General features: G+C 46.8%; 1 protein-coding gene across 1 annotated transcript in view; it reads left to right on the top strand.

Annotated features, from left to right (window-relative positions):
* The window catches only part of SLC6A6 (solute carrier family 6 member 6), a 101,181-nt gene extending 88,839 nt beyond the window's left edge, over positions 1-12,342 (top strand). The window contains 5 exon segments of the mRNA XM_007950600.1: positions 1,846-1,977; positions 3,255-3,357; positions 3,907-4,007; positions 6,684-6,854; positions 12,202-12,342. Of these exon segments, the coding sequence (XP_007948791.1) occupies positions 1,846-1,977; positions 3,255-3,357; positions 3,907-4,007; positions 6,684-6,854; positions 12,202-12,342 (648 nt within the window).
* The last annotated feature ends 457 nt before the right edge of the window (positions 12,343-12,799 follow it).

Below are 12,799 nucleotides of genomic sequence, written 5' to 3'. Positions count from 1 at the left end.
GTCAGGGTCACATGGCTATTAAGTGAGGGTGCTTGAATTTGCACCTAGTGTGAGGTGGGGGCAGTGTTCTCTGTGAAAGACACTTTGGGAACTTGAAAGTGTTGGCGTGGCCACCAGTGATGCTGGACATACCTATCTCTAATTCTCCATCTCAGAACAGGAAAGAACCTTGATAATAACTCCTGTTGAAGCTTAAGACACATGTTTGAGCTTCAGATTTATTATAATTTAGTTGCTATTTAGGTTCCAAACTCCTTTAATTGATATATCAGTCAGGAGTTAAAAGGCTGACCCCTTCTCTCTGGACCCTTCCAAGAGCCTTTGGCCATAATTTCTTTGCATTCCTGGCAGCACAGTGTCATCTCCTGCTCCCTTCCAGCTCATGAATGAGGTTTTCTGCTTTTTTTTGTATTCCTTTCTTGATCCTCCTGTAGTAGTCCCAAAGGAACAAGCAGTTAGATTTGTTTTGTGGATAGTTGGGAAGTCATCCTTTCATAAAAGCCTCTCCCCAATCAAACAGCAGATGGACAAGGCAAGGCTTTAGCTTTTCAACATGTAAAAGAATCTAGTTGGCTGGCTGAGTGAGTTGGCAGTAGCCATCCAAATATAAAATGCTTGTATGTGCCCTTTAGACTTAACGGTTTCACCTCTAAGACTGCTGCAGATACCAATGCACACATGCCTACAGACATGCAGCAGGAGATGGAAACAACCTAAATGTCCATCATTCAGGGACAAGGTGAATCCCTGATGGTATATCCATAGGATGGAATGTTATGCAGCCACTTGAAAAATGAAGCAGCTCTCTATAGAATGGTATGGAACAGTCTTCAAGATGGATCAAGTGAAAAGATAGATAGATCATCCAGTCCTAGAACATTTCCTGAACTTTTTCATGTCACCTTTATCTCTGGGAGTTCAGGGTGGGTTCCTAGGGTTCATGTGGTATCTAGAATCATGTACAGCCCTTGGCTTACACATGTGGGCCCGGGGGTGTGTGTGCATGCCTGTGAAATCTCTAATGGGCCCATGATCCCCAAAAAGGATCAAGACCACCCTCCATTTCACTGATGGAGAAACTGAGGCTCAGATTTGCCCTGAGGCACCCAGCAATTTAGCATCAAGGACCACTTACTCATTCATCACATATTTATCGAGCAGCCTCATGTGCCTGGCCCTGAGCTGAAAACGAGTGTGGCACTGCTCATACCTCCCAAGAAGTCTGAGACAGCCCTTGGGTGTGCCAAGGCGAAGTGACTTCAGAGAAGAGGCAGTTCTTGAGCTGAGTCTTGAATGATGAGGAAAAGGCATTCTGGCAGTGAGAACAGCTTAAATGAAGATATGGAGGTGTGTAATATTTGGCAAGCTGTGTGTGCATCAGGGTTAATGTGCTCGGCTGCTCACCAGAAGGTTACAGGTTCAAGTCTACCCAGAGGTGCCTTGGAAGGAAGGACTGCTAATTAGATTCCAAAAAACTCAGCCACTGAAAACCTTATGGAGCATAGTTCTACTCTGACACACATGGGGTCACAGTTAGAATCAACTTGATGGCAACTGGGTAACTGGTTGGGTGTATGGGTCATAAACCATGTGGTGCAGGGTGACCATATGGTGCAGGGTGTGGCTCCAAGGAGCAGCAGAAAGGACTCCTCTTGCAGTGAGAGCCTGAAAGACCAGGTTTCATGTATTTGGACTTGATCCCACAGGCAAATTCCGGGCACAGACACATCTCCCTGCCCTTTGCCATGCTGCACACATCCTGAGCCCTCCTCTGAGCAAGGGCCTTCAGTGGACATCTGACACTTAGCCATTCTCTTTCGCTCTCCCATCTCCTTTCCTCCTCAGTTTGTTGAAGTTGAAGGACAGATCACGTCCTTGGTTGATCTTTACCCATCCTTCCTAAGGAAGCATCGGGAAATCTTCATTGCCCTCATGTGTTGTGCCAGCTACCTGCTGGGGCTGACAATGGTGACAGAGGTAAGTGGCACTCCCACCTGGCACAAGAGACTTTCCTCTGCAAGGCCCTGATACCTCAGAGCAGTTCAAGTCCACATCTACGCACTGGTGGAGACAGGAGATGTTGAGAGGACAAGGGAGGAGTGGTCACCCAGTCGTCCCAGTTTAGGGGATCCACTCTGCTTGTAGGGCTCAGGCCTATGCTGGGGCCAGCACAAGGAGGCTCAGGACCCAGCAACTGAATCCAAATGTGGTCTTTTCAATCCCCAAACTACCCTGCCCCTTTTTCCTATGACTGTGGACACTCTCTGCCTTGTGGCTTCTCCCTCATCCTGGGAGGCACAGGGAAAAGAAACTCCAACCAAAATCCATTGTAATAATAGTTCTGTTCACCACAATTGTGTATAACAGCCCTTCTCAGACCTAGGAAGGCAAGTGGAGCCATTTGTAAGAGTAGATGCAAATTTCCTGGGTAGAGACCTTGGGTGGTACCTGGTGAAGATGCACTGATTTCCAGACCAGCATCTGACTGCAGACCATGGGCCCAGGTCCAAGACCTGTGTCCTGGGGTTATCTGGCTGATGGGGAGGGTACACAATTCAGAGGGTGGTAGGCGCCCCAGGGAGATTCAGTTCAGAACAGGAAAAAGAGAAGCAGAAAGAGGAAGGGAGCAAGAGTGTCCAAGGCATCAGTAGATCAGCATGTCTAGTATTAGGCCAGCCCAGAAAGAAAAAGAACACAACCTTTAGAGTCAGGCTGAGACCTGCTGTCTGCTACATGCCACTCCTCCCAGTATTCTCTAGCAAAGGGTTGCATTTAACAATCGCCCCCAAACCTCTCTTAGTCACCACTTTACTTACCAGGAGTAAAAATAAATGTTTTTGTTTGGTTTGGTTTTGTTTTCTGGAGATGTCTTTGAGAAAACCTTCGTAAAAGCAGATCATAGCTCCAGATGCTTAATAGCTGGATACCGCTGAAGTCTTCTGTGTCTGCCACAATTGGTTTTATGCATCACCTTTGAAAGCAGACTTCAGTGAAGCCATCATTTTTTGTTAGGAAATATATGTTGTTTTCATTTTTCTTTGTTTGTGTTTTTCATTCAGTTGCTTACATATGAAGTTGGACATCTTTTTACACGTTTATCTTTCAACTGTGTGGCCAAAGCTTTTGCTCGTTTTTCTTTCTTTCTTTTTTTTTTTTTTTTTTATTTCTTATTGATATGCCAGAGTTCTTTATAAATGAAAGGAATTAGATACTAAATAACAAATCAGCCTTCTCTGTGGTTTTTTTCTTCCCAGGGTGGCATGTATGTGTTTCAACTCTTTGACTACTATGCAGCTAGCGGTGTATGCCTTTTGTGGGTTGCATTCTTTGAATGTGTTACTATTGCCTGGGTATATGGTGAGTACAGATTTCTGCATATCCCTTCTCAAGTTTTTCCTTTGAGCTTGAACTTCAGAAGCAGAGAATCCTAAAGGGGACTCAGCCTATGTAGAACACAGAGGCCCTATCTGGACTCTTCCTCTTGAGACAGACCCTTCCCACATAAATAATACCTTTGTAGCCATGCTACAGATTTTTCCCATGTCAAGGGTACAACACATTTTTTTTTGTTCAAACACGTACTTAGCTGTGCAGGGGCCTATGATTAATTACCCTGGGGATCAAGAATGGTCCATTTCAATCTCTTTGAGACCTTGGTTGCCCACACCAGGATTTGAGGTCTGCCCAGTGTTGCCAGAAGAATTCATATCAGCCAGTAAAATTTGAATTTCAGATAATTTCAGATAAAGATCTACCACTTTGGTCTACATGGTGTAGAGGCTTGGATCAGGCCCCCAGAAACACTCCCCCCACCATGGCCCTTGATTCTCTGCTTTGCTATTATTCCCAGGGCTGATGCTAGCATTGGGCACTGTGTTACCTTGTGCCTACCTCTGTCTCTTGCAGGCGCTGATAACTTTTATAATGGTATTGAGGACATGATTGGCTATCGGCCTGGGCCCTGGATGAAGTACAGCTGGGCTGTCATCACTCCAGTTCTCTGTGTTGTGAGTTTCATCCTGCCTGTCTATGGGTGGCTTTTTCTCCCTGGTTCTTGACATTGTCACCTGCTCATCACCATCTATTCAGCATCTGTTAAGTGCAGGGCAGTAGCAAGCTTAGTGGTATGCTCTGCCTGGGAGAGGTGGGGAAGACTGCTCTCAGGTTACCTTTAGTTGGGTTTTGAAGGATGAGTAGGAGATTGTCAGGAAGGACATTCAGCTGAAGAACCAACCTGTGTAAAGGCACAGAGTTCTGGAAGAGGAAGATGTACTTGGGGCATACTGAGAAATTCAGGGATCCAAGACTGAGTGTATAACCTTTCCCCTAAGCCCTCCAGAGCTCATGAGCTCATGAGTAGTTGGTTAAGGGTCCTTGAGAACATCTAATGGACAGGTCATGGACATTGGATATTTGGTGTTTCTGTGGTGGGCTGGTGGTGCAGCTTAGAGAGGGAAAGGCTCAATAGAAGATGATCTGGGTTCTTCTAAACACAAAGATGCTTTGCATCAGTGCAGGACTCAAAGGCAGGGATGTATCACATTCCTCTTCCCATAAGGATTATCTCACTCCATCTTGGAATATGGCCTTGGAGTGTACCAGGCACCCTCCTTTGAAGTTCCACTTAGGAGATGCTGGCAAATGGGATACTCTGCAGTAAGAGCTGCTTAATCTCAATGTTGGAAACCAGCTGTGAGCTTTGGAGCTTATTACAGGGAAAGACAACACCGTTGTACCATTCTCGGCTCACAGTATGGGGTGAACAAATGGCAGGAATGTTCCTTGCATTTAGGAACTGGTACTGAGGGATAAACGGATCTTCCTCTCAGTGACCTCTATTCTGAGAACAGACTAAATCCTTGTTGCCATTAATTCACTGTGTGACGTTAAGCAAGGTATTTCTCTTCTTTGGCTCTCAGTGTCCCCATTTGTAAAATGAGGAGGTTCTTAAGTGGGACTTGAGAGGCATCTGGCAACTTGAGGTCATTTGTGTTATTATCTAACATGACTGTGCTCTTTTCATCAGAAGTACATGTTTTCTCAAGACTATTTTCTCCACAAGAAATAAATAATCATAGCAGCTGGTAACCACAGCACTTGATGAGTTTGTTGATGGAGATGAATTGAGTTGAGTACAAGCTAGGGTTCTCATCCTCACTTAATATTTGTTCATGGGCAGCTCCTTTCACCTCTGACCCTCAGGTTTTTCCTTATCCTTCCCTGAGGAGTTGGGTAGATTAGTGCTAGGCAGCCTTCCGAGAGAATGGGCTGAGGCCCACTCGTGGGAAAAGGAGTGTGGCACGGATGGGTGCAGGTCTTGGGTGGATACAAAGCATCCCTGTTCTTGCAGAGCCCAGATCAGCCCTCTGCTGGGACTCGCCCTGCCTGAGCCACAGCCCCATGCATAAGTACAGAAGCATGACAGGCCAAGCATCCAATAGGTGCCCAATAGAAGGTGTCTTGAGTCTAATGCTCTTCCTGCCCCCATCATCAAGTCTATGCTTAAGTATGTTTGTCTGTTTAAAACATTTGGATTCATCAAATGCTAGTTATTAGACAATGAGAATGTGAGTCATTTTTACATTGTGGATCAATCCAAGGCAACCCCAAGTTAAACGCAGAAATAGTCCTATTCCAACCAGAGCAATAGCTGTGGCCAGCCTAGGCTGCCATTAGCCTGGGTTAGGGTTGAGGTGTGCCACTGAACAGGGCAAGGTCCAGGGCCACACCCTGGCCTAGTGGCTGGGCCTAAGGTTTGCCTTGAAGCTTATGACTCAGAGATGGGCAGGCAGCAGCAGGCCAGGAAGGGAAAGCCTTTGATTAATGCACCAGTGAGTATTTATTATATACCTACCATGTTACCAGAAGGCTGGCGGTTCAAAACCACCAGCCACTCCTCGGAAGGAAGGTTGGACAATCCTACTTCCGTAGTGATACTGCCTCGGAAACCCAAGGAGGGGTCGCTATCAGTCGGGGCCGACTCGACGGCAAACAACAACAACAACAACGTGCACCTGGATCTCTGCCAGATGTTACAGAAATGGAGGGGGATGTTACAGACACCCTCATGGACTCATGGTCTGATGGGGGTGGTGTGTGATGAAGAATGCTTACAATCACAGGTAGTTCTGGTGTGGAAACATGGGTGCCTGAGTCTGGGTAGGGCTGGGGAAAATAATGCTTCCAAGAAGCAGGGCCACTAGAACTAAGTTAAAATGAGGAGGCATCAGCCAGGTGAAGAGGAGAGGAAAAGCAGGAATAGACTGTGCTAAGGCCCTGAGGCTGGTAGCTAAGGAAATGGAATAAGTCAGATGGCTGGAGTGTAGATGTGGAGGAAGTCATGTCTACATTCTGAAGGCATGCGTGCACAGTACAGAAAAGAGGAGAGGCGAAGGACCACAGCTGCTGGCAAACATCACTGACCAAGCTGAGGAATTTGGACCATATCCTGAAAGCACTGGGGAGTCATAGAAAGATTTTGAGCATGAGCAAGGGAAGCAATGTGGTCAGATTTGCAGTGATGGAGATTCTTATAGCAGTTAAGTGAGAAGGATGCAAGGCATAAACTGGTCCTCCCCCAAGGAGAGAAGCTCTCCCCTCGGATTGAGGCCTGCCCTGGCCCCACTAACCTCTCCTTTGCTCCCCATGCCTAGGACCCCCTGACTGCCTCCATCTCTCTGCAGGGATGTTTTATCTTCTCTCTCGTCAAGTACCAGCCCCTGACATATAATAAAGTCTACGTGTATCCTGACTGGGCCATTGGGCTGGGCTGGGGCCTGGCCCTGTCCTCCATGGTGTGCATCCCCCTGGTGTTCCTCATCTCCCTCTGCCAGGCACAAGGATCTCTGTCCATGGTAAGTAAGCACATGTGGGACCTATGCTGGGGGCCAGGAGGCCATAGGCTGGCTAGCCCTCAGTTTGCTATGTGACCTTGAGATAGTTGCTTACCCTCTCTGAGTCCTACTGAATGAAGTTATTGAGATTGTGGTCAGTGCAATGTGAGAAAAGTACAGTTTACACCAAAGATGGCTTTGTGGTGGCATTCAAAGCAGGCTTTTGAGCAAGAGGAGGAATTTACCAGGCAGAGAGATGAGAAGGGAGAGTATTCCTGGATGGGGTGTGGTGTAGTCACAGTTGGGGAGGTGTGACAGCACTTGGGCAGCAGCAATAAGCCCTGAAGGTTGACTTATGAGGCTAGAGAGATGGATGTGGCGTTAAGTGTCCCCCTCAAGAGCTTAGGCTTTATCTAGGAACAGTGGAGGCTGGATATATAAAGCAGGGAGATAGGATACAGGCTCTGGGAGGAAGCTGAGCCCCACCCAGTTGCCTGCCCTTACTGTGGAGCCAAACTTAGGGTAAGCCCAGCCAAAGCCAGTATCCTTCCCTAGGGTCTCCTGCTGTGTCTGTGGCCATACCTTGGAAAGCCACCTCTGCCCAGGGCCAAGTCCCTGTGTCCAGGCTCCTGTGCCAGCCCATGTCCTCCCTCCAGATCTCTGCTCCCCAGCCTCCTCCCCTTCCTCCAGCCTCCTCTGAGAAACTCCTCTAACAATGCTGGAGACTCCAGGCCCTGGCAAAAGTATGGGCTCTTTCCAAGAAATCTTTTTCTCAGAATCGCCCTTAACCTTTGGGCTTGGGCAGGCTCCAAGATGTCCCTGTTTTGTTTTGAGTTGTTTTATTGTTATTCTCTTTTTTAAAATCTGGAGCCAGGATGTCCTGGCCCTGGCTCCTCCTCAGGCTGGGACACATTTCCTCATTACTGGGGGATGGCTTGAAGGTGGGTTTGGGACAACGAGACCTAGTGGGGGAGAGGGGAGACCAAGCTGACAGGGACCAGCCTTCTGGAGATCGAGGAAGTCAGGGTGCGGCAGGGAGGAAATCATGAAGCTGGGGTGTGTCTGAGCCAGTTAGCCCTTGGGTGTTCCTGGAGCATTGGACCCCCATTGTCTTTTTCACTTTTATTGTTTTTCAGTAAGACCCCAATCTGCAGCCAGACACTGAAAGGCCCATCAGTTGTTCAAGTCAGGGAGTAAAGGCTACTTCCCTGAGCCTCCCAGTTTCTTCCCTAAATATCCCAGCCCTTCCCTGGGAGCTTCCAAAATGTCCTCACCACATGGAAACTAAAAGGTTAATTTGGGCACAGTAGAGGTTATCTAGATATCTGTTTTGATTGGTCACTGCTCAAACCAAAAAAAGAGAAAATACAGCCCAAACCTGCTGCCATTGAGTCAGAGTAGAATTGCCCCATAAAGTTTCCAAGGCTATAAATCTTTACATAAGCAGACTGCCTAATCTTTCTTCCATGGAACAACTGTTGGGTACAAACCGCTGACCTTGTGGTTAGCAGCCGGGTGCCTGAAGCACTGTGCTGTCAGAGCTCCTTTCATTGTCCATAGCAATAATGTATTTCAACTATTTGGTGGGGGGAGTAGAACACCTACTAACTTTTTACAGTATATAAGAAAAATGGTGTCAACTCTAAAAATGGCATGGTGGTAGCATTACACCTCCTCAGCTAACTTTGAGGGGAAAGAGAGAGAATTGTTATCAGCATCGGCCCAAAGCTAAATCTTATGCTGGAAGTCAAACATACTTCCACCCTCTAACATTTCACCAATTCTGACACCACCTGTCCCTCTCACAGCATTCTTTACTTCTCTGCTGGGTTTGATAATTCATGGCATGATTATTAGGGAAGTAACAGATTACAATTCAGGATCAGGAATGACTCAGGATAGTTCTTCGATCTGGACTGCCTCTTTTCAGTTGTGCTTGTGGGCAGGCCTCTCTGGTTGTTGGCCCCGTGGCCCTTTAACCCCTGTGCCCCTGCCCTGCTTGGGCAAGTGTTACAAAACTCTTTAGCTCCACCAATAAGTGCCCAAGGGCACTGCACTCTGCCAGGAAGCCTTGGCCCAAAGGTGCTCTGTGGGTCAGCAATCCTTACTCCACTGACAAGTGCCTGGAGGTACCCCACTCCACCAGGAAGCCTCCTTTCTGAATGTTCTCAGCTCTCTGGCTGCATGGGTTGGCACACCCACTGTAGCCACCTCTCTCCATGGGCTGGGAAGCCCAACATGTCATCTCATACCAGTCTCCTGGTTCTGCTGCCACCATTTCTCTGCCACTACTTCTCACCATCTTGTGCCATCTCTTATGTTATGCAACACTTCCCCCACCCCTCGCTGCCTCTGGGTCTAGGGACCATCGGTCCAAAGGACGTGTTCTGTTCTGGTCTCTTCTTCTTGGTGGTAGTGAGGTCCCCTTTTCTGCCTCTAGGATGGCTCATTTTAAGCCTAGTAGGACAGCAAAACTAAAAAACCAATCCCCTCATTAGGATCTCATGCACCTTATTTGCATAGTACCAACCAAATCATTTGGGGAGAATTACAAGACCATGGCTATAAAGGAAATATAAAAGCAATCCATTACACAACACAATGTTAGCACAGCCCATGTTTAGAGATCTGATAAGAGTGGGATTGGCATGAGATAAGGAGGAGAGCACAGGCAATGAATTCCATTCCACCTTTGACTTGCATTTTTTCCACATCTAGAAGCCTGACCTGTTAATCAAACCTCCTTCTCTGAAGCCACTAGAGCCCCTGTCTTTGCCCATGACCCTCAGGGGCTTCCATCTGCAAGGTTGCAAGGTATCCCAAGGTACTGCCTAACCATGACCCTGGCTGGCAAGCCCAGCTTTCTCCATCCTGGGCTGACTGTAGTGGCACCTGAGCCTCCCATCCAAATGGAGCATGGATGCCCCCTCCCACCCCCCACTCCCACCCCCAGGCCTGCATCTTGGCTGTACTTCCACATTCACACTCACTTTATAGATGTAAGGAACTCTGGTGGCATAGTGTCTAAGGTATTTGACTGCTAACCAGAAGGCTGGTAGTTCAAACTCACCAGTCACTCCTCAGAAGGAAGACTGGGCAATCTACTTCCATAGAGGCACTGCCTTGGAGATGCAAGGAGGGGTTGCTATGAGTTGGAATCAACTCATTGGCAGTGAGTTTGGTTTTTTCAGTTTTAGAGATGTAGAGACTGAGGAGAGTAGAGAAAGATAAATAGAAGCCACCCACTTCCTGCTGGCATTTCCCCCTACCCCTTCACTTGGAGTCTCCAGTCTGATCCCTTTAGGGACCAGAAAGGCCCTAGCAGCTGGTAGTATACAGGAAAAGACAACTCCATCAGCAACAGGCAGTGATTCCCTTCAGTGCTGGCCAAGAGGGAGCATGGGCCTGGGGTTCCCAGGTCTTCTAGTTTTTCAAGAGAAGATAGAAATCTGGGTTTTCAACTGAAATATTATAGTTTTTAATAAGCACCTTATTTTAAAAAATAATACACCTAAATTGAAGGTAAAATGCTGAGGGGACATTTGTTTGCAACTGCTAGCCTATTAAAGCTTCTATTTACAAGGAAGTAGAGTGGGAAGCAGGAGCCCTGGGTTCAACCATTGATTTCTGGGTGTCCTTTCCACACTGATTCCATGAGCAGGCAACCAGCTGTGGGAACATAAAACTCACCCTGGCCAGAAGCGATCTAAAAATTCATACCCAGTCCCACCTTCGGCTCTTCTGTGTTGAAGGTGCAGATTTGAGCATAAGCAGTGTTACTCATACTTTTTTTTTTTTTTTTGTCTTTAATTTCTTAAAACTGTATTTTGTTGTTGTTTGTTGAGAATATACACAGCAAAACATATACTAATTCGACCATTCTACTTGTACTATGCAGTGACAATGATTACATTCTCAGAGTTGTGCAACCATTCTTGCTCTCTTCTCAGTTGTTCTTCCCTCGTTAACATAAACTCACTGCCCCCTAAGGTTCCTATCCCATCTTTCAAGTTGCTGTTGTCATTTTGATCCCATATCCAAAACCAACCCATTGCCATTGAGTTGATTTTGAATCATAGTGACTCTATAGGCTGTAAATCTTTGTGGAAGCAGACTGCCACATCTTTCTTCCACAGAGCTATTGGTGGGTGGGTTTGAACTGCCAACCTTTCAGTTAGCAGCCCAGCACTTCAAACATTGTGCCACCAGGGCTCCATGATTCCATATGTTGTTGTTGTTATGTGCTGTCGAGTCAGCCCTGACTCATAGCGACCCCTCCTTGGGTTTCCGAGGCAGTATCGCTACAGAAGTAGGATTGCCCAACCTTACTTCCAAGGAGTCTTATAGAGAGTTCTTAATGCTCAAGGCAGGCTTTCTTTCCCCCCCCCCCCGCACTAGTTTTTTGTTTGGTTTTAAAAAAGACTTTGGGATATTTTTAGTTTAAGATTTAAAGGTTATAGTGTCCCCACTCTTTTAAGGTGAAGCACAGGGCCAAGAATGGGATGCCTGCAGGGTAAAGAGCCCTCTCTGGGATAAGGTAGGAAAAGTAGCTTGTTGGGAGGTTGAGAGGAGTTGAATTGCTCCTTTAGGAAGGTGAGAGTCATGAGTCATTGGAGCCTTAAGACAGTTATCATGCCTCTTGTTGGTTGCCGTCAAGGTGGCTTCGATTCACAGCGACCCCATGTACAGTAGAACAAAATGTTGCTTGATCCTGCACCGTCTTCATAATTGCTGGTAAGCTTCAGTCCGTTATTGCAGCCACTGTGTATTTTGATTGTCTTCCGACCTAAGGGACTCAACCTCCGGCACCGTACTGGACAGTGTTCTGTTATGATTCGTGGGGTTTTCACTGGCTAATTTTTGGAAGCAGTTCAGTAGACCTTTCTCCTAGTCTTTCTTAGTCTGGAAATCTGTCCACTGATACCTGCCCACCTAGTGTGACTCTGCTGCTATTTGAAATACTGATGGTATAGCTGCCAGAATCATAGCAACACACAAGCCATCCAAAGTACAATAAACTGATACACAAATTGCTGAAATTTGGCTGCTTTGCAAGTCAAAGAAATCTGGGGAAGGAACTCATAAGAAGGTATATTTCAGCTCCAAAGGTGAAAGAAGCCAGAAAATGGAGGTCGTGAACCCCACAGCCCTGGAGGCATTGTAAGCAGGGGTCAGCCCTGACTCAAGCATAGAAGTCACCTTAGTTCAACCTCTTTGTTTCCCAAGAGGATGAGAAAGGAGAAGTCCAGAGAGGGCAGTAGTTGTGTGAAGGCCAAACAGCACACAGACAGGACCAGAAGGAGGTAGATGATGAGGTGCCAGGGTGATGAGGGAACCACTTCTGATTTTCCCTCCCTTCCTTTTTCAGAGATTCAAGTACCTGCTGACCCCGAGGGACCCCAACCGCTGGGCTGTGGAGCACGAGGGGGCCCTCCCCTTCAACTCTCCCTCCACTGCCAATGGCATTCTCATGAAGCCGACCCACATCATTGTGGAGACTATGATGTGAGCTCTCGGGTTGACGGGCCGCTTTCCTGCTGTTTACTAACATTAGATTCTCATAGGACCAGGTTTACAGAGCTTTACATTTGCACTAGGATTTTTTTTTTAATTGTCACAGAAAATGTTACTGTGTGTGTGTGTTGTGTGTGTGTGTGTTTTGTTTTGATTTGAGGATATTTTGTACGAAAAGAACCCCCCTCCCCCCAGGCAGATATCTGGGGAGTGGTAGAGCTTTCATACCGAATTAGATGTATTTTATGGGAACTTGTTAAATTTTTCTTTGTATTATTTTTTACATATAACTATATATACACTTAGAGATTCTTGTACATTTGACCACTTGAATTGATCTTGCCAGCAATAGCTCTCATTTCAAAAGCAATTCTTCGGTGCTTGTGTAGCTGGCAGAAAGTTCTGCCCAAAACATCCAGGGTGGAATTTCCCTGGAGCAGCAGACCTATTTC

Source organism: Orycteropus afer, unplaced genomic scaffold, assembly GCF_000298275.1.
Source record: "Orycteropus afer afer isolate SDZICR_OR568_19922 unplaced genomic scaffold, OryAfe1.0 scaffold00282, whole genome shotgun sequence".
NCBI classification, from domain to species: Eukaryota; Metazoa; Chordata; class Mammalia; order Tubulidentata; family Orycteropodidae; genus Orycteropus; species Orycteropus afer.
Note: the sequence above shows the minus strand (reverse complement) of the source record. Positions and strands in the feature narration are given on the sequence as shown.